This window comes from Peromyscus leucopus, chromosome 2, assembly GCF_004664715.2.
Source record: "Peromyscus leucopus breed LL Stock chromosome 2, UCI_PerLeu_2.1, whole genome shotgun sequence".
Lineage (NCBI taxonomy): Eukaryota > Metazoa > Chordata > Mammalia > Rodentia > Cricetidae > Peromyscus > Peromyscus leucopus.
In genome coordinates, this window is record NC_051064.1 from 129,767,532 (window position 1) to 129,793,336 (window position 25,805).

General features: G+C 45.2%; 1 protein-coding gene across 1 annotated transcript; it reads left to right on the forward strand.

Moving 5' to 3' along the window:
• Window positions 1–35: 35 nt before the first annotated feature.
• Rnf19b (ring finger protein 19B) lies at window positions 36–24,260 on the forward strand. Its single transcript, XM_028855812.2, is given in 10 exon segments — window positions 36–285; window positions 288–708; window positions 11,877–12,082; window positions 13,945–14,089; window positions 15,896–16,058; window positions 16,503–16,617; window positions 18,513–18,653; window positions 19,995–20,202; window positions 22,601–22,732; window positions 23,440–24,260. Coding segments are annotated over 10 exon segments (2,199 nt in total). The 5' UTR covers window positions 36–92; the 3' UTR covers window positions 23,915–24,260.
• Window positions 24,261–25,805: the final 1,545 nt, after the last annotated feature.

The following is a 25,805-nucleotide window of genomic DNA, read 5'->3' on the forward strand; positions in this document are numbered from 1 at the left end:
GCGGCGCGGCGGCCGGGGCGCCGGCTGGGGGGCCGCTGAGGCGGGAGCTGCGGCGGCGCTGGGCGCCGCTGGCCCCTCAGCCTCTGCCGGCCATGGGCTCCGAGAAGGACTCCGAGTCGCCGCGCTCCACCTCGCTCCATGCGGCCGCCCCCGACCCTAAGTGCCGCAGCGGCGGCCGGCGCCGGCGCCTCACCTTCCATAGCGTCTTCTCTGCCTCGGCCCGCGGTCGCCGCGCCCGGACCAAGCCGCAGGCCGAGCCGCCGCCCCCGGCCGCTCCGCCGCCTCCCGCCCGGCCCCGGCGGAGGCCCAGGCCCCGCCGATGGAAGCGCTGCCCGCCGAGCCCGCTGTCGAGGCTGAGGCGGAGGCCGCGGCGGCGGGGCCGGAGGAGGACGAGGCGGCTGAGGGCGGCGGCCCGGAGGAGGTGGAGTGCCCGCTGTGCCTGGTGCGCCTGCCGCCCGAGCGGGCCCCGCGCCTCCTCAGCTGCCCGCATCGCTCGTGCCGGGACTGCCTCCGCCACTACCTGCGCCTGGAGATCAGCGAGAGCCGCGTGCCCATCAGCTGCCCCGAGTGCAGCGAGCGGCTCAACCCACACGACATCCGCCTGCTGCTGGCCGACCCGCCGCTCATGCACAAGTACGAAGAGTTCATGCTGCGCCGGTACCTGGCCTCGGACCCTGACTGCCGCTGGTGTCCCGCCCCTGACTGCGGGTGAGCGCGGGGGCGTGGCCGCGGGGGGACCGTCCGGGGTGCGGCGGGTGTCACCCCGCTTGAGGGAGGAAAGGAGGATACCCAGCATGAGGGAGAGGAGGGATGGTCATGAGTAATCGACCCTCCGGCCAGCCCCGCAACCGGACTGGTGGAGCTCAGCACCCTCTGCCTACTTAGGAGTTTGAGGTGGTGGCTGAGCGGTAAGAGAAGGGAACTGTCCATTAAGTCAGGAGACCAGGGTGAGCAGGGGCTTTTGGGGGTTTGGGGCCATTTTTAGGGGGGTGGGTGGAGGCGGGGGGGGGATCTCGTTATGACAGTGGAAGAATATTTGTTAAAGGAGAGAGAATGAAAATGCCCAACCGAAGGGGCAGCGCTTCCGAGGGGTGTGTCTGTCCATCTGGCTAGGGGCGCGCTTAGCAGCATTGCTGGAGAAGGCGTGTTCTTCCTGACAACCGCTGTTGAAAGTTTCGATGTAGATGATGAGAGAAGGCAGCTCACTAACAGAGCTCTAGGGGCACCCTGGGCACTGAGTGCTGTGCCAAGCTACTGGCAGGCACCTTGTGGTTCTTAACGTGCTACCTAGGGCAGGATGAGTGGTAGACAGACTCTTTGTCCAGGAAAATCAACGGGGTTGATTTGGTGGGAGAAAACGCACGCCTACCTTCTCAATCTTGAGATCTGTATGACAGTCTTTTTTAATGCCCTATGTATGATTAATTTCAAAGGTCAGCGAGTTAGCATACTCTGTCTACAGAACAGGAATACCCGATTTCCCTATCTGAAGCCTTCAGTGAAGGTTCTCCACCCCCTTTCTTAAAAAACCTGGTTGTCACTTCATTCCAACCTGTGAAAGGCCAAATGCAGTTAGGAAGGGGCTCTTCTGTGTGATGGGGAGCCAGACTGCCATTACCTGCTCTGTGACCTTGGACAGATTAATTATATTCTTGTGTGTCATGTTTTGGGGGCAGAGATTCTCCTGGCAGCGCCTAGTGTGAACGTAATGCTAGTAAAAGGCTCTGTGAACCCTTGCTTCAAAGGATTTAAAAGCTTTTAATTGTAGCCTGTGTATCAAGGCTGAGCTGAGATTTCCATGATGCTGCCATTTGTCTCCCTTCAAAAGGAGCTGTTTAGGGTGTCAGAGAGTGCCAGACTTGTTAAGAAGTGGGTGTATTTAACCTCACCGAGATGGAGTTTCTAAATTACTCAGAGTTGCTTGGAAATGTGGTCAAAGTTACCCAGATTGCTTTCACTTTCTGTTCTGTGAGTACCAGGAAGGGCTTTCAGGCTGTTGAAAGTGTGTGCTTGTGTTTGGTGGCCTTACTGGTTTTGGGGAAGTTAATTTATAGAATATTCAGGTTTTGCTGATACTGTTGGTCTGTTTTCTGAACCAAAGGGATATAAAATTAGGAAAACACTGCCTGACTAATTGTAGAATACTGTATTAACTTCCTTTTTTAGAGCTGAGAGTTTATTTGAATTTTAACAATGAAATGTGACTTCTCTTGTCTGTCTGTTTGTTTGTTTTTTTAAAGTCAATCTGTCTTTACTCACATCAATAAAAATGAACAGAAGTTAGGAAATACGAAAGCTTGGTGACAGATCTAAATAAACCTCTATGGTTTGAAAGTTATTAAAAAAGTTTAGGGGAAGAAAGCAAGCCGGCATCTGGGTGCCTGTACTAGTTATGCATATTTTAATCTTCACAACAATGTGAGATTGATCTGATACATACAGTTTTACAAATGGGAAAAGTGGTATTTAGAGAAATTAAATAATTTGTTCAGGGCCCTTACAGCAAACTGGTAGGCAATGAAACAAACCAGTGTTGGAATAGTAATCTTACTTCCAAAGCCCAGTATTTCTTCAATGCTAGTATTGGCTTGTCATCACAATCAGAATTTTGGGGACTGCCCCACTGTTTTGGGCATATTCTAGGAACAGCGGTGAGAGAGCCAGGATGCTAGACTCTAGTTTCTCTTCTGATTCCTGTTGTTAGTAGTCTTACCTGCTTTATTTTTCTTATCTCACAGAGGCCTAATCCTTTAAGACTTAAGAAGCTTAATTAATTAATGTTTATAAAGTGACTTTGAAATATTCAATTGAAGGTGGTTAGATATAGAGTCCCTTTATAATTCAGTTATTTCCAAATAATTGTCTAAGTTCCCTATGGACAATTGTTCTGCTACCTCTTTTTAATGCCAGAAGAAAAATAGCTTTTGTGGTGTGTGTAAAGACCAGAGGTCAATTTAGGCTGGCCAGTAAGCCTCAGAGTGCCACCTCTCCCTGCCTCCCCAGGGCTGAATTCCAAAAATATGCTGCCACTTCTGGCTTTTTTTTTTTTTTTTTTTTTTTTTTTTTTTTTTTTTTTGAGACTGGGTTTCTCTATGTAGTCTTGACTGTCCTAGAACTCACTCTGTAGACCAGGCTGACCTCGAACTCCAGAGATCCACCTGTGTCTTTCTCCCAAGTGCTGGGGTTAGAGGTGTCCCCTTCATGCCTAGATTCAACCTTTTTCTTTGCTTTGTTGATGACCTTGAACTCTGATTCACCTGCCTCTACCTGCTGGGCACAGGGGGCTGCAGTCTTGTCCACTACACTGATTTTATACAGTGCTGGGGATAAAATCTGGCGCTTTGTGCCTGCCAAGCAAGTTCTCTGCCTGCTGAGCCATATTCCTAGTCCCAGTTTTGTTTTTCAGATAGTCTTGCTACTTAGCCAAGACTATCTCAGACTCTTGATCCTCCTGCCTCGACCTCCCCAATGCTGGATTACATGTGTGCACTACCATGTATAGATGTTTTTCTCCTTCCTTCCTTCCTTCCTTTCTTCCTTCCTTTCTCTCTTTCTCTTTTTTTTCTTTTTAAATTAAACTATCCTATTCTTCTGGGTCTGGCAAAAATCTTGTGTAAGCATTAGAAAAGAGACCCTAAGCCTCATATCTCTTCCTACACCTGACCATGTTTACTGTCCACATAGCACCCTTGAAAGCCAAATTGGCCAAGTCTTCCCATGTTTGTATGTGTACACTCTTCAGGCTAAGGGGTCATATAAGTGACCTGATAAAGTTACCATGACTAAGTTAATGAGAATACCATAAATTAAGAGATCTGTTCTTTTAAATATACATATATTTGTAGGACAGAACAGAGTTCTGATACTTCTTTTCTCATATGGCTTTATCAGTGAGAGAACCAATTTCAGTCAGAAAACATACACATTATTATTTGATATACCAAACACTGTAGTAACAAGTATAATCTTAAAAATATACTTTCAAGTGAGATAAAAAATTAGCTTAAAATGCAAGTAACTTGCATTTTTGTAGTTCTTTGCAGTGAGTCTTCAAAGTATTATATCAATGAAACAGTAATTTCACTTTAGCCACACACAGATAGATGGTGGTAAGTGTACTTTGTAAAGGAGAAACCAGTTCAAAGAAGTTTAAATGTAGAGTTAATGCTTCCTAGCTGGTAAGTGGTGCAGTTGATCTATTATGCTTTGGAGTCTCTGCCTAAATGTGTCCTTTCAGAAACTGCAAATGATGTAACTATTGTTTTCCTCTCAGGTGTTCTATTGTCCATCTTTGATTTTCAGAATCTCTGAGAGATTGAGAGATGAGTAGAGTAGGCTAAAGAATTACCCGTCAACAGGGGAAGGTCCCCAGAATAGAAGTGCTGTGGCTACCTTGACCTAAATTCTGTTGCAGGTCCAGGCTCCAGCCTCTCACTGCTGCCTCCATTCCCTGCAGAGTCCTACTTCTCACTGATCCCAGCAGATAATATCAACTATTGGCCTTCCCACATGACTGGCCATCTTATAAAGCCTCTGTTCACTTATGTATGGTACATTAATTTATATATAGTACATTTGTGAGAGAGGAACAAGCTCCCGGGATGAGAGATATTTCACAGTCAGTAAAGGATTTTTCTTTTGTTTGAACCGGGATCTTGCCATGTATCCCCTGCTGGCCTCAGACTTGCTGTAGTCCCCCTGCCTCTACCTCCTGAACTCTGAGACTGCAAGTATACACCATCGTGCCCAACCAGGCTTCTCCTTTCTGAAGCCTTCCTCAATTTTCCCCACTTTTTTTTTTTTTTTAATGCTGGGTACTGAGCTCATAGTCTCAGTACATGCTAGATAAGCATTTCCGCCACTGAGCTATATCCCCAGAGCCCTCAACCTTTTCTCTTAATCTGGCCCCTACTTTCTGTTCTACAGCTTTTGCCTGAGTCTTCCTCAGCCTCCCCGTGTACTCACCTCCCAGCTCAGTAATATTTCTTTCCCTATTTGCCAAAATACTCATTCTAAGGTGCTTAAAAATGTTCACTGATTACCTGACCTATGAGATATGTTCTGCGTGTAAAAAATCACTATTTGCCTGACATGGTGACACATGTCTGTAATTCCAGCACTCCAAAAGCAGAGACAGGATTACTTCAAGTTTAAGGCCAGCCTTAAAGAAATACATACCTGGCAGACAAAAGTAGATAAAGCATTTAAAACCTGAGTACTCTGAGCAGTATGTGGAGGTATAAAATACATGACAGCATCCTGAGATTGGAATCTGGTTCAGTTAGCATATTAGAGCAAGTTCCAGGCTATCCTAAAACTACATGGCAATACCTTGTGGAAAATAAAACTATTTAATTCACCTATTTAATCTGCCCTTATTTCAAGCTTCTTTATAGCTTCCAGTCTTCCAGCCATCTTGTTTTTTGTTTTCTTGTTTTTGTTTTTGCCTTGAAATAGAGTCTCCCTATGTAATGTAGCCCATGATGACCTCAGACATAAGACCCTCCTGCTTGAGCCTCCCAAGTGCTGGGATTACATGTGTATAACACTATGCCCTGCTCATTTCCACCATCTTTTGGGTCTGTTTTTCATCTGTATCAATGTTTTTCAAGGTGTGCTGTAGACATTACTTAAAAATGTTTTGAGAGCAAATATGATCAAGAAATACTAGTTTAAATAAACTAAAACAAGTGGAGTTTTTGTTGTTGTTCTGTTTTGGATGGTTTTTTGTTTTTGTTTTTTAGCTTCTTATACTTTTGTTTTAAGATAGAGTCTTATGCAGACCAGACAGGCCTCCAACTCACAATGGAGCTCAGGCTGACCTTGAATTCCTGATACTGAATGTTGGCATTACATTGTATGCCACCACATCATTAAGTATGTTAATATTTACTATAAATCTTGCCAATGCTGATATGTTGTGTGGTATATGATATAACTTTCCAAACTCAGAGTACCGAGGATTATAGGTCCCCAACCAGCCATGGTATCTTTAAGCCTTAACTATTTGCCGTTTTCTAAACTCCTTTAACTGTTACTGTTCTAGCTTGCCTTCTGTTAGGATCTTAGTGAGTCTTCTGCTCAGAGTAGATTAAGAACCTACTCCTGTGGAGCAGAATATCCAACTCCATTCCTAAAGCCTTCCATTAGGTCTCAGAAGAATGGAGTGGGTAGATGAGTTTTGATGAGAGGGTGAAGAGATGAGCAGCATAGTTCTTACAGGAGAGTGGGAAAAACAGACAAGGGTTGATGCCTGGGTGAGCATTGAATATTACAGAAAGGACTTAGGCATGGCCCTCTTTACAGGAAACTTGAACTTATAGAGGAAATGGACAACTGACAGAGGAATTATAGCTGTGACAGAATAAATATCAAGGAAACCCCAAGTGTCTTAAGTGTATATAATTAAGTTTTCATAAAATTGTCAAGAAAGACCTTGAAGAGGAAGTGGTATTTGATCACAACTTTTGAGAATATGAGTGGAAATGCATACCTGGCAGATAAAGCATTTAAAACCTGAGTGCAGTAGCAATATGTAGAGGTGTAAAAACATAAGACAGCATGCTGAGATTGGAGTCTGGCTCACTCAGCATCTAACTACATTGGGATCATGAGTCTGAAAAGTAGACTAGACCCCAGTTAATAGACACAGCTAAGCTGTACATGGTGAAGGCTGAGGGGTGAGGGTTCCTTGCTGTAACTGTTGTTTGGGTTTGGTTTGTCTTGCTTTGTTTCACGCACCCTATCCCACCCCACCCCATCCCTCCCCATCCCTCCTCATCCCTCCTCCTGTCCCCGGGAGCTAAGGACTGAACCCAGGTCCTTGCACTTGCTAGGGAAGCCCTCTACTTACCACTGAGCTAAATCCCCAACCAAGTTGCTTGGGGTTGGGTTTTTGTTTGTTTTTACTTTTTTATCTTTATTTAATTACTATTACTTTCTTATTTATTTGGTTTTCTTTTCAAGACAGGATTTCTCAGTGTAACAGCCCTGGCCTCACGTGTGCTATAAACAAGTGCCCCACCACTGAGCCTCACTCCCTTTCTTCCAGCCCTCTTCTCCCTTGCCCTTCTAGATATGACCGTATGTGTTTGTGTCTCACACTGATCTTAAATTCACAATCCTATCTCTTTGTTCTGAGTGCTAGGTTTACCGGCATCTGCTATTCATGTTCAGTTTCTTTTTCCTTTTTTGTTAAAAGAATTTAAGAAAAAAAAAAAGTAGCTCCAGGATAGATTACCTCCTGGAATGAACTATGACTTGGGGTAAGGAATAGGGAGTCCAGATACAGAGGCCTTTACAGTTGTCTGGCTTAGGAGTGGGTATGAAATAGGACAAGAAAAAGGAAATAGTAGGGGTGTGGCTTTGCTATCCCCTTTTGTTTTTATTTATTTTATGTGTATGGGTGTCTTACCTGCAAGAATATATGTTCACCAAGTGCATGCTTGGTGCCTGTGAAGGTCAGAGGAGGGCATCCGATCCCCTAGAACTGGAGTTACATTTGGTTGTGAACTACCATGTGAGTGTTGGGAACAAACCCAGGTCCTTGGCAAGAGCAACAAGTGCTCTTAACCACTGAGCTGTCTCTCTAACCCCATGTCTCTCTCCTTTAAAGAACCTCAGGGTCCATTTGTAAATGGATCATCTTGTTAATTTGTAAGACTTAGGACTGGAAGTACAGACAAATATTATATGGGAACATATTTCTTTAACCATTGTAATCCATTGAGGTGTAATATAATTTATATTAATGGGATAATTTTTTTCCAGGGCTGAAATTAAGATAACCTGCTACACTGTGATATTTTTGAAGATTTAACATAAAAGTTGTGTGAACTTGGAGGAGCACATTCTGTGCTTGAGGCAGCATATAATTTCTTATACCCTACTTTAAGCATCTAATTAGCAAACTTGAATGCTTGGTTAAACTAAACAGCAGAGTAGAAGAGAAGCTCCCGCCAGTATAGGTCATACAAGAAAAGGAACACTATGGTTAGGGTGAATTGAGTGTCATGAATGAAGTTTTATTCCAGCTAGGGAGAGTTTCCCTTATTTAGAAGCTTTACCCTTAAGATGAATTTATATAAAAATGGAGACGTAAATTATAGTGCATGATATATAAAAAGCCAAGCATGCATGGTTAGATGAAAAGGTAGCTAGCTACTAGTGGCTAGAAGAGGAGCTAGAATGCCCTGGGGAAAGCTAAAGAGCCAAAGCAAAAGAGGATCACTATCATGTGCCCACCACAGGTATGCTGTGTGGTGGCAGAGGTAGACGACATAATGGGCTGTGAAAACCTCACTGTACAGATGGGCCACCGTCTGCCTGGAGAGGGGAAGTAGATTTTAGAGAGAAAATGGCATTTGAGCTGGTTCTTTTTTTTTTTTTTTTTTTTTTTTTGAGACAAGGTTTATCTGCATAGCCCTGGCTGTCCTGAAACTCACTCTGTAGACCAGACTGGCCTCAAACTCAAAGATCCACCTGCCTCTGCTGGGGTTAAAAGGTGTGTGCCACCATGCCTGGCTTGAGCTAGCTATTAAATGACTATTTACCAGAAAGAAGAGAGGAAAAGACATCGCTAGGCAGAAAGAAAAGATCAGGCAAAGGCCAGAAGTCCAGTGTGGTATGGCATCGCTTTCAGTGCCAGGTTATATTTTTGGTTGTGAGTCTAGCCTTTAACGGCAGAGCTATCCCTCCAGCCCCAGTGCAAGGTTATAAATGCAGTTTTAGAATGTCAAGCTGTACTTGAAGTCAGCCGGTGCCTCTGCCTCCACTAGAGGACTGGAAGCTACAGTTTGGAGATGTACGAGTTCGTCCATGTCGTGCAGTATGAATCAGCACAGAGTAGGTGACCTAAAGCAAGAATTCCAAGTCTCATGCCCCGAGTAACTCTGTGTCATGGTGATAGACTGCCACAGAGTCATTGTATTGGGGGTTATTTTACTTTCTTGGGGCCAAATTCACTCCTGAAATTGGCTCCCCATTGTTGGCTGTGCCAGTCCGTGGCCTCTGTATGCAATGCTTTATTGTCATTCCTTGAAAACTGTCATTCCTTGAGGACTATCTGCTCACTGCCTGGGGAAAAGATGGCAGCTCTGCCAAGACAAAGAAAAACAGGGTAATGTGGAGTTGGAAACGGCAGCTGATACTTTCTTTTTCTTTGAGACAAGGTTTCTCTGTGTAGCCTTGGCTTTCTCTGTATAGCCCTGGCTATCTTGGAATTCACTATGTACCTTTCCATTTAACACAAAATAGCAAGCAAGTCACTTTTTTCCTAAGACACATTGTTTAGTATCTGTTTGTCCTGCTAGCTGGGGTAAATTTGCTCAGAACTCTTACAGGATATGAATCATTGTATTCACACATTGACCTAGTCTTACTGTTCTTTCTGAGAATATTAATCTTATTATGTCACAGGAGATAGGTACATTGTCATTTAAATCTGCAGCATAATTCTCAAATCAACATGAGAATTTAAATTGCTATAATGAACATCTTGCATAACTATAAAATAAATCAGGAAAAGCTTACTAGCATTAATATAAGTTGTTTGAGGTCTTTGGCTCTTGGAGAAAAGTGTGAACTACAGGACAAAGTACAAATGGCAGTAAACATGCAGTCATTGTTTGAGGACTGGTGAGTTGGTATAGATCTCAGATGGTTAAAATCTGAGACTGTTCTTCTAGAGCACCTGAGTGCAATTCCCAGCACCCATATCAGTAGATCACTCCTGCCTGCAACTCCCGACTCTAGGGATCTAACACCTCTGACTTCCACAGGCACATAATTAGAAATAAAACAAATCCTAGCCGGGCAGTGGTGGCGCACGCCTTTAATCCCAGCACTCGGGAGGCAGAGGCAGGCGGATCTCTGTGAGTTCGAGGCCAGCCTGGGCTACCAAGTGAGTCCCAGGAAAGGCGCAAAGCTACACAGAGAAACCCTGTCTCGAAAAAACCAAAAAAAAAAAAAAAAAAAAAGAAAAAGAAAAAGAAAAAAAAAGAAAGAAAAAAGAAATAAAACATCCTTTTTTTAAAATTGTGTTTGTTTCAGCGGGGTGGTGGTGCATGTACCTTTAATCCCAACACTCAGGAGGCAGAAGCAGGCTGATCTCTGAGTTCGAGACCAGCCTCAAGCAGCCTACAGAGCAAGTTCTAGTGCAGGACTACAGAGAGAAACCCTGTCTCAAAATACTGAAAACAACAACAACAAAAACCTGTGTTTGTTTCTCTAAATTACTTTTTAAATTTAATTAATTTTACAGTGCCTGGGATCAAACTCAGGGCCTTACATATACTAGGTGAATGTTCTGCTGAGCTACATGCAGCCCTTTAATTTTATTTTAAGCAAATGTCCACTTGTAAGGGCTAAGCATTTCCTTGACATTATTAAGAATTAATTAGAAAGACCAGTAGTTTAAAATATATTGGATTATTTATGGGGAACTAATTCTTAACAGATAAACAGGGATTATAAGAATGGTTGCTGCTAACACTGGCAAATTCTAAAGAGTGTATCTTTAACTGTATGTCAGCAGAGAGAAAGGAAGGTGTTACTACGCTGTGGTGCAAAGAGGTTAGTAGTATTAAGGTTTTAGAAGCTGATAAGAAAGAAGACATTAGGGAGTTGGAGAGCTGACTCAGTGGTTGGTTAGGAGCATATGCTCCTCTTCCAGAGGACCCAGGTTCAATTTCCAGCACCCACATGGCAGCCCATAACTGCCCATAACTCCAGCCCCAGGGCATCTGATACACTCTGCTGTCCTCAAACATCAGGCATGCATGTGGTACACGTGTACAAACCACCCATACACATAAAAATAAGTCTTTAAAAAGATAAGAGGAAGAGGGAGGAGAAAGAAAGAAAGGAAAGAAGAAAAAGAAGACATTAGAAAGTACAGAATTAAACTGGAAAAAGAGAAAAAAGAATACTGAAAATGAGGAGCTGAAGGGATGGCTCCACAGTTAAGAATGTGCTCTGTTCTTGCACAGGACCCACGTTTATTTATTTCCTGCATCTTTGTTAGCTAGTTCATAGCTACCTGGAATTCCAGTTGCTGAGAATCCAGTGTCTCTTCTCATCTCTGGGCACTGCAGAGCACATACCCCCACCCACACACACAGCATACATGTAATTAAATAAAAATAAATCATAGGGCTTTAAGGATGACTTAGTAGTTAAGAGCAGTTGTCTTGCAGAGGATCTAGGTTCTGTTCCCAGCACCCTCATTGGTGGCATACAGCCATCTGTAATTTCTGTTTCAGGAGATCCAATGCCCCCTCTCGCCTCCGCAGACACCAGACACATACTTGGTACACGTGTATAACATGCAGTCAAACCCTCATACACATAAAATAAAAAAGAATGAAAACCAAAAATGAGCCTTTAAGAGCTGGAGATGACTGTGAGGCAATGGAGAACTATTGTTTGAAGCTGTGATCAGGTCAACTCCACTATGGATCTTAAAATGAAAGCACATACATGCTTTGGTTTCTGCTGTGGCTCTTTATTTTACAACTGTTCTGTCTTCTCATGTAAACAAATTCGGGTTTCTCCAAATATAGCAAACCATTAAAAAGAAATTGTTGTATACCCTATTTTTTATGAAACTGGCTGTGGTAAACTCCTGAAGTAGCTTAAATGGATTGAATAAATGCTTGGAATTCAGGCTGAGTACATGCCCTTCTGTTTTCAGGAAGTAACATATTTTTTCACAAGGAGATTAGTACAGTTAGCCTACTTGGGGTATCTGTCTGTCTGTCTGTCTGTGGTCTTTGTATCATTTATGGTGGTACCAACAGTAGAGGCTCTGATAATAATGCCTGTCTTTGTCAGGTCAGTCTTATATGACTATCATCTCTTCTTACTTCCTTCCCCAGTTACGCTGTTATTGCCTATGGCTGTGCCAGCTGCCCAAAGCTAACCTGTGAGAGGGAAGGCTGCCAGACTGAGTTCTGCTACCACTGCAAGCAGATATGGCATCCAAACCAGACCTGCGATATGGCCCGTCAGCAGAGGGCTCAGACTTTACGAGTTCGGACCAAGCACACTTCAGGTCTCAGCTATGGGCAAGAATCTGGACCAGGTATAAGTTGGCATTATTTCATTGTCTCCATATTTAGTATCTATATTGTGAGTCCAAAACGAAAAGAGATTGTCTTACTATATAGTCATGTATCCTTGAGATCAGAGATCAGGAAATATTTGGCTCATCTGAATCGCTGAGACTACAGACACATTTCCTGGCTTGGTTACATGTTTAATGATGGATCTGCTATGTTGCTTCTTGTTCAAGTTGCTTTCTTAATATTTGTCTCAGCTTGGAGAGCACTTTGGTTTTTTTTTTTTTTCATGAGGGACAGAGAAGCCTGTCCTGGCCGGGCAGTGGTGGCACACGCCTTTATTCCCAGCACTTGGGAGGCAGAGGCAGGCAGATCTCTGTGAGTTCGAGGCTAGCCTGGTCTACAAAGTGAGTTTCAGGAAAGACTCCAAAGCTACACAGAGAAACCCTGTCTCAGAAAAACCAAAAACAAACAAACAAACAAAAAACCTGTCCTGCTTGTTATCTAGCTTGAAGTGCATCACAGCTTTTTTTGAAGTAGAGCACAAATTTTAACAAAAGAAAATAAACACTGTTTTAGGTTAATGATTAGCCTGAAAGAGGAAATGTCACAGTCACTTTCCACTTTGATTATTAAAAGCAATCTTTAAAATGTCAGCATCCTTTAGATGTACTTTGTCTTAACTGGTGTCATTTGGGCAAGTTAGTAGGAGACAAATTGTGCCATTTGCTTTTTCCTAGCATAACAGAGTCTCTGAAATTGTCATTTTGATAGGATGGTTTGTAAATGCCTGTGAAAATTACCAGGTGAATACTATATAGATACTCTGTTGGTTTTTGATTTTTTTTTGGGGGGGGGGGCGGGGGTTCGAGACAGGGTTTCTCTGTGTAGCTTTGCGCCTTTTCCTGGAACTCGCTTTGGAGACCAGGCTGGCCTGGAACTCACAGAGATCCTCCTGGCTCTGCCTCCCAAGTGCTGGGAATAAAGGCGTGCGCCACCACCGCCCAGCAGTTTTTGATTTTTAAATTTGAAAATGTCATGGGAAGGGATTGTAAACTGTTAACAGCAAAAGTTAGCTTCATAAAGAATCGTTGTCAAGGGGCTGGAGAGATGGTGCCGTGGTTAAGAGCACTGACTGCTCTTCCAGAGGACCCAGGTTCAATGCCCAGCACCCACATGGCAGCTCACAACTGTCTGTAATGCCAGTTTCAGGGGACCCAACACCTATGGCAAAAACACCAATGCACATTAAAATTTAAAAAAAAAAAAGTTTGTCAAAACTTAAAGCTGACCGAGCTATAGAATTTTCTTGCTATAATGGCCTATTTTTAATCTGTCAGCCACTGACTGGTGGAAATTCCATTTGCCTTGGAACCATCAGTCTGTCTAGGGTTGTCTCCTTGCTGAACTGTGACTCAAGTGCTGTGTGAGATGCCAATTATTGGAATAGGCAGCTTAACATGAAACCAGACTTATTTTATGAAAATTCCTGAGTCTGGGGGTGCAGCTCAGTTGGTAGAATGCTCACTTAATGCATGCAGTAAGCCCTGAGATGGCTCTCTAGCATCATAGAAGTCCGTCATGGTGGTATAGGCCTGTAATCCTAGCATTCAGAAGGTAAAGGCAGAGGGATCGTAAACTCAAGATCATCCTCACCAATTTCAAGCCAGCCTGAGATACATGAGAGCCTATCCCCAAAACAAAAAAATACAACAAGAGTTCTGGATATATCCAGTCTTGCAGGAAAGTGTTGCACAATTTGGAATCTTCAGGTAAAATCTCCTGGCTGCCTTGTCCTCATTTTTTACATACCCTGTTAAGAATAATAAAGTCAGACTAGATTTAACTGGGGTGTTTTTCTCCCTATCTTTCCTTCCCTACCTAGTAGATGACATCAAGCCATGCCCACGATGTAGTGCTTACATTATCAAGATGAATGATGGAAGCTGTAATCACATGACCTGTGCAGTGTGTGGCTGTGAATTCTGCTGGCTTTGCATGAAAGAGATCTCCGACTTGCATTACCTCAGGTAAGGTAACAAGTATCCATTGCTTTTGTCGTCCTATTCATTTGCTCATTTAGAGAAAAGGATACCAGAAAGCCATAGCATAGTTGATCTCATTTACAGAAAAAGGAAACTGTAAAAAGTTCCTTTAGGGGGCTGGAGAGATGGCTCAGAGGTTGAGAGCACTGCTTGCTCATCCAGAGGTCCTGAGTTCAATTCCCAGCAACCACATAGTGGCTCACAACCACCTGTAATGAGATCTGGTGTCCTCTTCTGGCCTGCAGGCATACATGCAGACAGAACACTGTATACATAATAAATAAACCAACCTTTAAAAAAAGAAAGAAAGAAAGTTCCTTCAAAGCATGCCTCTGGTGTTTTCTCTAACAGCCTTGTGTAACTCTTCACTGCCTTGCTTTCTTGCCTGCTGCATGGCTTTTAAGCTTTCCACAGTCTGGTTTTAGTCTACCTTTCCAGTCACGCTGTTCAAATAATCTGAGCTTGCTGTTCCCTGTGTCTCTTGCCTCTAGGTTTGTTCATGTTACCTTATTGGCCACAGCTGCTTTCTGACCACTTGAGCCTCCTTGTGTCATCCTTTATCTCAGCTTGTTCAGTTCTTGATAGGTTTGTTTGGGTTTACTTTTTTATTAAAGTCATTTCTTTTGTGTGTATGCACTTGTGTGCACCATACCATACATGTAGAGGTCCGAGGACAACTTGTGGGAGTCAGTTCTTTTCGTCCATCATGTGAATTCCAAGGGTTGAGCTTAAGTCACCAGGCTTGGATACACTGAGCTGTCTTGCCACTCCTATCCCCCCCCCCCTTTTTTTTTGAGACAGGGTCTCACTGTGTAGCTCTGGCCCAGAACTCTCTATGTAGACCAGGACTCACACTCACAGAGATGTGCCTGCATCTGCCTCCTGTTCAAAGGTGTGCACTGCACAAAGGTGCAGCCTTTATTTGCTTTTTAAAATGGGCTAGCTTATTGTGTCTGGAACTTGACATCCAATGCCACGTCATCCTCCAGCCTTCCTATTTCTGCTGCATTCTTCACTGCCATTCCTTTATCTCTTTTTGCTGTAAGTGCTGCTACTTCTTGGTACTTCATGGACATGTCTTATCTCATTAACTGTGGCCTTTTTACAGTTCCTTCCATGTAGTAAGCTTCTAAAGAACTGAGGGAATATTACATCATACCCTAAAGGAGCTAACATTTACAAATGTCAGTCGTAGTATAGCAGCATTCACTATGAGATGAGGTACCTCATTTCCAGTTTAGTGAAAATCAGAAGGCGTATATATAGGGTCGTTGTAGAGACACAGGACTGAACAAGTCAGGATTTCTCCTTTTTACATTGTTAGCCTAACAAGTAGAGAAGGCAGCACTAAGGGAAATGAGGTAGACGAATCAGACGTGGAAGGGCTAAGGGTCAGAGTAGCCATACTCAGAATAACAAACTCATAGGAAGGACATGAGGAGTTCTTTCCTCAAGAACCTGGGTTGTATCTGTTAGGTATGGTTGGGTGAGATGGCAAGTGCATAAGCTGTGTGGGATCTCCAATGGTGCTGGTCTGGGTAATTGTCAGGGTGGTAAGGAAATGAGACGATAGAAAAAGAGTTTCCATTTGGGAGGTCTACCTTTACCAAACCCACAAAGCCCAGAACCCTTTGTCCTTTGCTTCCGCCTTTCTAACAGATCTGTTCCTTGTGGCCTCCTGTCACTTAAATCTATCTTATTGAAAAGGTGGTTGTTGTTTTTATCAAGCCCTCTGGTGACAGTAGCTGTGTTTGTGATGTTGGCATTAACTTTAGCATGTTTCCTTTGTAGCCCCTCTGGCTGTACATTCTGGGGCAAGAAGCCATGGAGCCGGAAGAAGAAGATTCTATGGCAGTTGGGCACATTGATCGGTGCTCCAGTGGGGATCTCGCTCATTGCTGGCATTGCAATTCCTGCCATGGTCATTGGCATTCCTGTTTACGTTGGGAGGAAGGTAAGACGTGCCTTTCTGTGCCTGCTCCAGCGTTGGCTTTGTTGGCAATCCTTTGAAGGAAAGGGGAAGGAGCTTATATTTCAGGGTTGCATGAAAACCAGCTGGTTTGTAGATAAAAATAACTTTAATTTCTTAAATGGATTTTTATAAACCCCCAGGAGATCTGAAAGTTCTTATTAACATCCTGGGCCTGGTTTGTCTCAGTGACTTAAGGTGGAATGTTTAGCTTCATTCCCCTGAGCTGCTTTATCTTTTCTTGGATTAGCTTTTCCGGCATTCATTTATATTTTCCAGGTCTGGGTTAGGTTGAAATTTGAGAAAGATCCCTCTTTGGGTGGGTGGAGGGCACTTTTTAATATAACTTGCAAATGAACATTTGTCCTTTTTTTCCCTGGCAAAATCCTAATGTCCTGACCTGCTGACCTGATTCTCTTTTATTCTTAGATTCACAGCAGATATGAGGGAAGGAAAACCTCCAAACACAAGAGGAACTTGGCCATCACAGGAGGAGTGACCTTGTCAGTCATCGCGTCCCCCGTGATCGCTGCTGTTAGTGTTGGTAAGCTAGTGGGTCTTCAGCTCCTCTGTCAGCTGACTAGCAGTCAGCTAGCTGGCCAGATGCTTTATTGTGGAGACAGCTTTTTGTGTATTCATGTATGCAGTGTCGGGCAGGGGCGCTTGTGGGAACGCAGGAGTGCTGTGGAAGCCCGAGGCCAACCTCGGGTGCCATTCTCAGGAGCCATCCCCTAGTTTTTGAGGTAGGACAGGCTCTCATAGGCCAGGAGCATGCCTTTTTGCGTGGGATTGAACTGTGTCTTCGTGCCTGCAGATGCATGCTTTACCCACTGAGCCATTTCCCCAGCCTGGGAATGAAATCTTACAGACACACTTACTGTGGTGATTTTCACTGCACTGTATTATCAGGGTGTGTCTTAGACTAGGGCCTGGAACTCAGTGCACACGCAGAGAAGGGTGCATTAACAAAATTAAACACCATTTTTTTACTTTTCATCCTTTTCTTCTACTTGTTTGTTACAGGACTCACAAAACAAAACCACTTTCGTTTTCTCTTAATGCCTCATAATATTTTGGGGGAATGAGAGTTTATTTTAGAAAAATGTTAACCTGTTCTGGTGGTGCACCCCTGCAATCCTGCAGTCCTAGCACTCAGCAGGTAAAAGAGAAGGATCAGGAGTTCAAAGCCACCCTCAGCTACACAGCATGTTCAAGACCAAACTGAGCTACATGAAACCCTGTCTCAGAAAAACAAAAACAAAATTAAAAAAGGAAAAAATCGTTTGTAGCTAGCACTTCATGAGTTTCATCATTGTCAGTGGTAGTTCTGAGTGTTTCACAGTATGGCCTTCACATGGGCCACAAAGACAGCATGATTAAAGACAGGAAGTGCAGCCTATACAAGTGCAGCCAAGGTTAAGTCACGGGGACATGAATCCAGGCAGTCTTCTTGTTTGTTTGTTTTGTTGTTTTTAAGATTTATTTATTTTTATGTGCATTGGTGCTTTGTCTACATTGCATGTATGTCTGTAGCCAGGCAGTGGTGGCGCATGCCTTTAATCTCAGCACTTGGGAGGCAGAAGCAGGTGGATATCTATGAGTTCAAGGCCATCCCAGTCTATAAAGTGAGTTCCAGGACAGCCAGAACTGTTACACAGAGAAACTCTATCTAGGAAAAAAAAAAAAAAGGGGGGGGGAGGGGCCTGTATGTGTATGTGAAGGTGTCAGATCCCCTGGAACTAGAGTTACAGACAATTATGAGTTGCCATGTTGGTGTTGGAAATTGAACCTGGGTCCTCTGGAAGAACAGCCAGTGCTCTTAACTGCTAAACCATCTCTCCAGCCCCGAATTCAGGCAGTCTTACTTTGTAGCATGTAACAACTAAGCTACTCTGCCACTCACAGCAGTGTGATTGGAGAATTCAGTCTGAGGGATCCTTAACCCCATTATCATTCATTCACCAACTGTCTGATTTTACACACACACATATATATATAATGTGTGTGTGTTTGTCTGTGTATGTGTCTTGGAGGACAGATAATGTCATCAGATCCCCTGGAACTGGAGTTAGACAATTGTGAGCTGCCACGTGGGTGCTGGGAATCAAACCTGGGTCCTCTGGAAGAACCAGTGCTTTTAACCATTAGCCATCTCTCCAACTTGATTGGTTCTCAGTTTAGCACTTCTGCAAAGAAGGGGTGGTATAAAAGCAACATAACATTTCCCATGTTGGATTTTACATGTATGGTCTCTAATTGAAGCCAAGACATGCAGACCTTTGTGACTCTGTCTGCTCTCTGTTCTGCCAGCAGCCTCTTGAGATGCCTCCTCCCCTTCCCTTTTCCCTTTATAGAGATTTGCTTGTGCCCAGTCTGGGAGGGGAATCAGGACAGTTGCAGCCTACTGACCTGCTGACATGTTTCCATCTCTTTCCCCAGGTATTGGTGTCCCTATTATGCTGGCGTATGTTTATGGGGTTGTACCCATTTCTCTCTGTCGTGGAGGTGGCTGTGGAGTTAGCACAGCCAATGGAAAGGGGGTGAAAATTGAGTTTGATGAAGATGATGGTCCAATCACAGGTAAAGGAAGGAATTTTGTTTCCATTTGAATTTATGGAACAAAAGATGAAAGTCGGTAGAATTTAGCACATTTTTACAGAGAGATTATCATTGGATTTCTTTAGAGAATGAGCTTTGTGGGGGGTAAAGTATTTTTAGCCTTTCATTTCTTGGTTCTAGAATTAGTAGGTGAGTCCCTCTGGTAGTTGCCTCTGTGTGTGTGTGTGTGTGTGTGTGTGTGTGTGTGTGTGTGTGTGTGTGTGGCAGGGATGAGGCAGTAGGGACTTGAAGTGACAGTGCGCACCAGTGCTGAGAAGAAAGCCGGGGTCTGCAGCGCACTGCCATTTTCCCAGGACTCTGCACAGTTATTATCTTGCTTGCTTCTTACGACGGCACTGTGAAGAGGGAGGGCCAGGGCTGTCACCGATTTCAGTAGGAACTTCTTTAAGTTGTATTTATTAGCAAGAGCTTCTGCAGACCTGAGATGAGGGCTGGTCTTCTGACTCCCACTGAACAGTTTCTTCACCTACAGAGATGGCCAGAGGTCTTGGAAGCTTCCTAGTAGAAACTCCCATGAACTAGTCATACTTTAAAAGGGCCTGGAAATACTTGCTTATAATCTTAGCTCTGAAGAAGCTGAGGCAGAGGAGGTCAGAAGCTCAAGGCCAGTTTGGGCCACAGGAGACCCTGTCTCAAAGGAGAAAGAGAAAAACAAGTCAGCTATGGTGGTTCATACCTGTAATCTTAGCACTTGGGAGACTGAGATTCAAGGTCAGCCCCGGGCTGAGTAGTAAGTCAGGACAGTCTCTGCTATAGAATGAGACCATGTCTCAAAAAAATTTTAAAGAAAAAAAAACACAGTGAGGCAGGACTAAGTTAGATAAAAGTAGCGGCAATGTAATGGAAGTAGTGTCTGCAGTTAAAATTCAGTATGACTTAAGCGATCTTGAACAGTCATTTAATTTTAAATTCTTTTTTTTTTTTTTTAAATTGGTTTTTCAAGACAGGATTTCTCTGTGTAGCCCTGGCTGTCCTAGAACTCACTCTGTAGACCAGGCTGGCCTCGAACTCACGGAGATCCACCTGCCTCTGCCCCTGAGTGCTGGGATTAAAGGCGTGCGCCCACTGCCTGGCTAATTTCTTATTATTATTTCCTCATCTAAAACAAGGGCTGCTAATCCCTAGTTATTGGAAGGATTAAATACAAATGTTAATAGTCTGATGTGTGGACTTGTTTGTTAGGTGAATATTGTACTTTTTTGCATGAAAATCCTCCACTCTGAAGAGTCATTGCAGGAAAATGCCTCCCAGACTGTTTTGATGTTATGTTTCTCAAATGGAGATGTTTGGTTGTCCCCACAGTGGCAGATGCCTGGCGGGCCCTCAAGAACCCCAGTATAGGGGAAAGCAGCATTGAAGGCCTGACTAGTGTGCTGAGCACCAGTGGGAGCCCTACAGATGGACTCAGCGTTATGCAAGGCCCTTATAGTGAAACAGCCAGCTTTGCTGCCCTTTCTGGGGGTACACTGAGTGGTGGTATTCTCTCCAGCGGCAAGGGAAAATACAGCAGGTAAGGAAATAGGTGGTCTGTAACAAGCAGTAGGAATTATAAGAAGGGACACACTGAGCCATTTCTCTATACCACGGTGATTTAATCACCAGTGATACTTTTCTTCTGCAAAGTTCACAATTCTTTGCATCATAGTGATGACCATTTAAAGAATAATGCTGACTTGAGATCTTTGACTGCTTCATTAGGCTGCCTGCTCTAGGACGCAGCAAGAGCAGAGGGCACTCGCAGCCTGTTGGTTTTATGCTGTATCACATTGACTCCTTGGTACTGTACTCTTTCTGACCTTCCTGTTCCCACTGGTAGAGTAGGAAAATCAATTCTATAAATTTGTATTAAGAATACCTAAAGTGGGGCTGGAGAGATGGCTCAGCAGTTAAGAGCACTGGCTACGAGGATCCAGGTCCAGTTCCCAGCAACCTACATGACAGCTCACAACTGTCTGAAGCTCCAGTTCCAGGGGATTGGACACCTTCACACCAATGCACATAAAATAAATTATTTTTAAAAAAGAATACATGAAGCTTTGTCAATAAAAATAGCTGATTTACTTGCATTTTGCCAATGAGACCTACCGTAATGCCATCATATGTATTTAGAGAAGTGTAACCGACATTAGACAGAAACAGTTGAGTTCAGTAGGGCAAGAGTGGCCTTGTGGAGCACAGCAGGGCAGGAGGCGAGGAGGGACCTGGAGGGCCTCCACCTGGGAAGAGGATTAGTACTCTGACTCGTTTTGACAGAAAGAACCAGAGTGACTGGCAGCAGCCCCTGCTGGTTTCAGTGCAGTGTGGAGAACACTGGGGAGGCTGTGGGAAGCCCCCAGAGAGGGCAGACTGCCTTCCCAGATCCTGAGCCACTTGTCCTGGAAGTTGAGATCGAGACCAGATGGCCATTTGGCTGCAGAAACAATGCAAGTGACAGATGGCGAGTGGACTACTTCCTTCACCTTGGTGTCCTTCGTTCACCTGGGAACCTCTTTAAATAGATTGGGAGCATATTTCCAGAATTAATAACTTAGAATCTCCTGGGGTGGAACCTAAGGGTGGTCTATGTTTAGAAAAGTCTCCCCAGATGATTCCCATGTAGCCACTGGCATGAACCAGCCTCTGGCAGCCACCAAGTAGGTGGCCTGGTAGACTTTGAGAAAGGCTGTACCCAGGGAGTGACCTGTGGCCGAGGTGAAGCTGGAGCACAGACCTGCGTGCACCCCGCCCCCCACCTTACCCTCGTTTTCCCAGGCCGCCTCGGTACATTCTTGAAGGGCAGGCATCTGAGGCAGAGTGGTAGGGGAGAGAGACAGGCAGCAGGGTGGAGGCTGCTGACCTAGCGTGTCTTGTGACTGGTGTCCCTTGTTAGGGGCTCCCGCCCCCGCGTGCTAGAGTATTCACTACTGTGCTCTCTTAGAGCTGACGCCCCTTGAATGAGCCACAGACAGAGCCAGAGCGTGACTGCTGAGACTGCAGTGCGGCCGGCAGCTGCTGCGTCCTGTGAAAGCCTTTCCTTATGGGAAGTGCATGAGTCAGATGGGCCCGACCGGGAAACCCATTGTGAGGAAACAGTGAAGTGCACAACAAAATGGGGTTGAGCCAGAAAGGAAGCAGTTAGGGGTTCCCAGCTTCGCAACCCCATTGGGAAGGGGCTGTTGAAGGAGGAGGAGGGAGAGGTTGGCTCCTGTATACCCTTGGTTCTCATAGCCTGGAGGTAACTTGATTAGTAAGTGTTTGAGTTCTGCCTGTTATGTGCAGGGTAGGAAGTCAAAGTGTGAATGAGGTGTGAGCTCTTCCTTGTGGCGCTCACAGGAGTGGCAAGAGATGTGTAAGCTGGAACAGGAGAAGGTTGGGCACTCGGCTGGAGGTGTCGCTTGCTGGAAAGGACTGAGGAAATGGTAGTCCTTTGTTGCTAAAGACCTAGCATAAGTTTTCAGGCAGAGGAGGGGAACTTTGGAGAGAGGGCATAGCATCCACAGAGCCTCGGAGGGATAAGTGCAAACTTGGAGAGGCTGTGATGTCGGACTTAACAGGAAGAAAGAGAACCTGAGCAGCTTGCAGATCGGCAAGGCCACAGGTGCCTGTTGGCAGGAGGGGAGCCAAGAGCTAGAGTGTTTAGGATGGTCCCATCTTGGCCGTCATTGACACTGCCTGGAAGGTTGCTTGACTGGGACTTAGGGTAGGGGCTCCTGGTGAGGAGCCCTGTGCTAACTATTTCATTAAGGACCTGAGTTTAAATCGTAGCAGTGGGGATAAGCAGGAGACGATTTCAGCTGATATGTAAGAAAGGAGCTCTGTAGGCATGGAGATGGTTCTCAAGAGAATAATGAAAGAGATGTGTGCCAGGAAGCAGACTGCCCGAACACCCAGGTCTCTGTTAACGTGAACGTCGTCCCCTCTTTACACAGGTTAGAAGTCCAAGCCGATGTCCAAAAGGAAGTTTTCCCCAAAGACACAGCCAGTCTCGGTGCAATTAGTGACAACGCGAGCACTCGTGCTATGGCCGGCTCCATAATCAGTTCCTACAACCCACAGGACAGGTATGTGGGCAGTCAGAGCCCAGGGCAGCCTCTTCACTGGGTGCTAGGTCTTGAGAAGCTCCCTTCCTCATCCAAGGTCCCGTGTGGCGTCTAGTGGAGATGTGGTGTGCTGGTGAACCCAGTGAGCACTTCGTGGTCTGCAGTGTTCAGCATCTCTTGATTCTCGGTAGCACTTGACTCTTAGAGACTCCCTACCTCCTTTCTCCCTGTTTCTCTTTCCACCTCTTCCCTCTTCTTTTTTCTGGCTGTTGTAACAGTGCAGTTATCCAAATGGAACTTGAAGAGCTGGATTGCTGTTGGCTGGTGTCTAGTCTCAGGCTTCTCTTGCCCTTTGCTGGATCTGGTTCATTTGGAATGTTGTGTCTGGCCTGGTGTGGTTGAGGTCCTCATACTGCTTCTGACTGTGGCGCAGTCATAGAAAACTGACAAGTTGCTTTCACATTCGCATTTGGATTAAGATAGAATGAGGTTCTTAGTTGAATTCTGGAAGATCTTTTTAGATGTTTTAAGGAGAATTTTTGAGGAGAGTGTGTGTGTGTGTGTGTGTGTGTGTGTGTGTGTGTGTGTGTGTGTGTGTAGAAAAGGGAAAAATGAGTTCTCCTTTGACCCATCTCTTCTAACTACTTAAGCCAGAACCCAGAAATATGTTATGAGCAGCTCTACTATAACCTATGCATGACTCAGCACAATGAATTTTGTGCCCACAGAGAGTGCAACAATATGGAAATCCAAGTGGACATTGAAGCCAAACCAAGTCACTATCAGCTGGTGAGTGGAAGCAGCACAGAGGACTCGCTCCACGTCCATGCTCAGATGGCAGAGAATGAGGAGGAGGGTACTGCTGGCGGCGGTGGTGCTGGTGGCGGCAGTGGTGGCAGTGAAGAGGATCCTTCTTGCAAACACCAAAACTGTGAACAGAAAGACTGCCTGGCCAGCAAAGCTTGGGACATCAGCCTAGCCCAGCCTGAAAGCATCCGCAGTGACCTAGAAAGCTCTGACACGCAGTCAGATGACGTGCCAGACATCACTTCAGATGAGTGCGGCTCCCCCCGTTCCCACGCTGCAGCCTGCCCCTCGACCCCCAGAGCCCAAGGTGCACCGAGCCCAAGTGCCCACAGGCAGCTCGCTGCTCCAGCTGAGGGCCAGACTGTCCTGAAGCCAGAAGAGGATGAAGTGGAGTGAAGGCCCCTCCGGCTCTGAGAAGCACACTTGTTGTAACTGCATCTTTTGGAGTCTTTTTGGGGGGAGGGTGGGGATTTATGTATTTTGTTTCAAAGATTCTCTGGTCAGGGTTCCCCCAGGGAAGTTCTGAGAAATTTGCAATTTCTTACCAGATAAAAAATGAAATTTTTGCCTTTAATATCCCCCCCCTTATCCCCTCGTTTTTAGTTTTAATTTATTGGTTAAACTGATGTTGGCAATCTGTGAGGTGTGTCAAAGAATGTACATATGTATGTGTGTATATTGTATGTATGCTAACATTATTGATGACACATTTTAATAAAGATTTCTGTGGTAATTCACCTCATTTCACTGTCCTTGGCTTGGGTAGTCTGCAGAGCCAAGTGTTCAGGAAGAGCAGTCTGTCTTTGATACTTGCTGGACCTGAGGGTTTTAACCCGAGGGAAAAGGTTCTATTCCATCCAACTTCACTCACAGGAAGCCAAGCCAGGCTTCCTGATACTGCGTGGTCAGGCTGAAGGATGCCCGGCTGAGTCTGTTGGAGAGGAAGGAGACTGAGATGAACTTGGTCGGCCCTCTAGAGGCAGCTCGCAGTCTTCCTTTTGGATAGTCGCAGTTAGTCTGTAGGGTGGCGTGTGTGGAGAGGGCTTGGTGAACCTTACAGGGCTACAAGTTAGGGAACAGAGTATTCTTTCTTTTCTTTCCCACCGGGGGCTCAAACTCAGGACCTTGTACATGCTGTGCAGGTGCTCTACCGTGAGCTCCATCCCAGCCCCAGGAGCAGATCCTTGCTGGAGGAAGAGATGTGACTGCGCGATCACCAGGCAATAGCATAGGTGTTGGCTGTGATCTCAGGTACACACTCCCTGCTGCAAAAGCCCTGCTCAGACTAAGAAATCAGGCCTCTAAGGAAAGGAGAAAGGAGGGTGCCACCAAAATCTCTGAATCTAATTTGACCAGATCTTAGACGTTTCTCAGAATTGAGCTGGTAGTACTTAGGAATTTGGGGGTGGTCAAGAATAAGGTCCTTGGGCTGGGGGTGGAGTTCAGCAGAAGAATGTTTGCCCAGCATGTGCAAGGCCCTGGGTTCAGTGCCTAGCACCACAGAACAATAATAGTAATGCTGATAAATAATGTCTTTAGGAATGAAAGCTCATACAAAGAACTGCAGGGACAGTGGTCAAGAGACTCGATGCAAGGTTCAAGATCAGGCAGCAGTAACCTTTGTGACCAGGTCAGTCAGCTACTTTCTCGTGCCCCCATTCAACCAGTCCATAAACTGTTACTGGGCAGCTTGTCTATGCCTTAGCATCGGGCCCAGGGGAAGAGCTAAAAGCATCCTCGTCTGAGGACCGGCTGCCTTTGTTTCTGTTCGCAGGTGCACCTGCTGGCCTGTGCAGTAAAGGATGAGGCATCCAGACGACAGCCAGCCAGCCAGCCAGCCAGCCGCTGTGGAAGACCGCACCTCTCAGGCACTGCCACCTGGGAACAGGAAATGCTAATGGACTGTGCATCTCAGTGAGAAAGTGTCCTAGAGAGTGTCCCTGTGTGAAAGGAACCTGTGGGGAAAGGCAGGCAGTTTGGAGACCCCTGAGATGCAAATGATCCACTCAGGATTTGCAGTTGTTCTGAAGCATCATCAAGAAACGCTTAACTGGGATAAAGTCAAAGGCATTCTGTCAGAGCGTGCGCTCTAGAGCCAAACCTGTAGTCTCCCTGGGCGGACCTAATGCTATGGAACTGGACAGCCTCCTCTCCCGTGTCTGTTTCTCTTAGCCTGGTTCTGGGGTCCCAGGGTTAAGATGGTATACTGAAAATGCTTGGAAAAGGCCCATGTTGAGCAAGGTCAAGGAGAGTCTGAGTATCTCTAAGAAAGGAAATCTGGAACTCA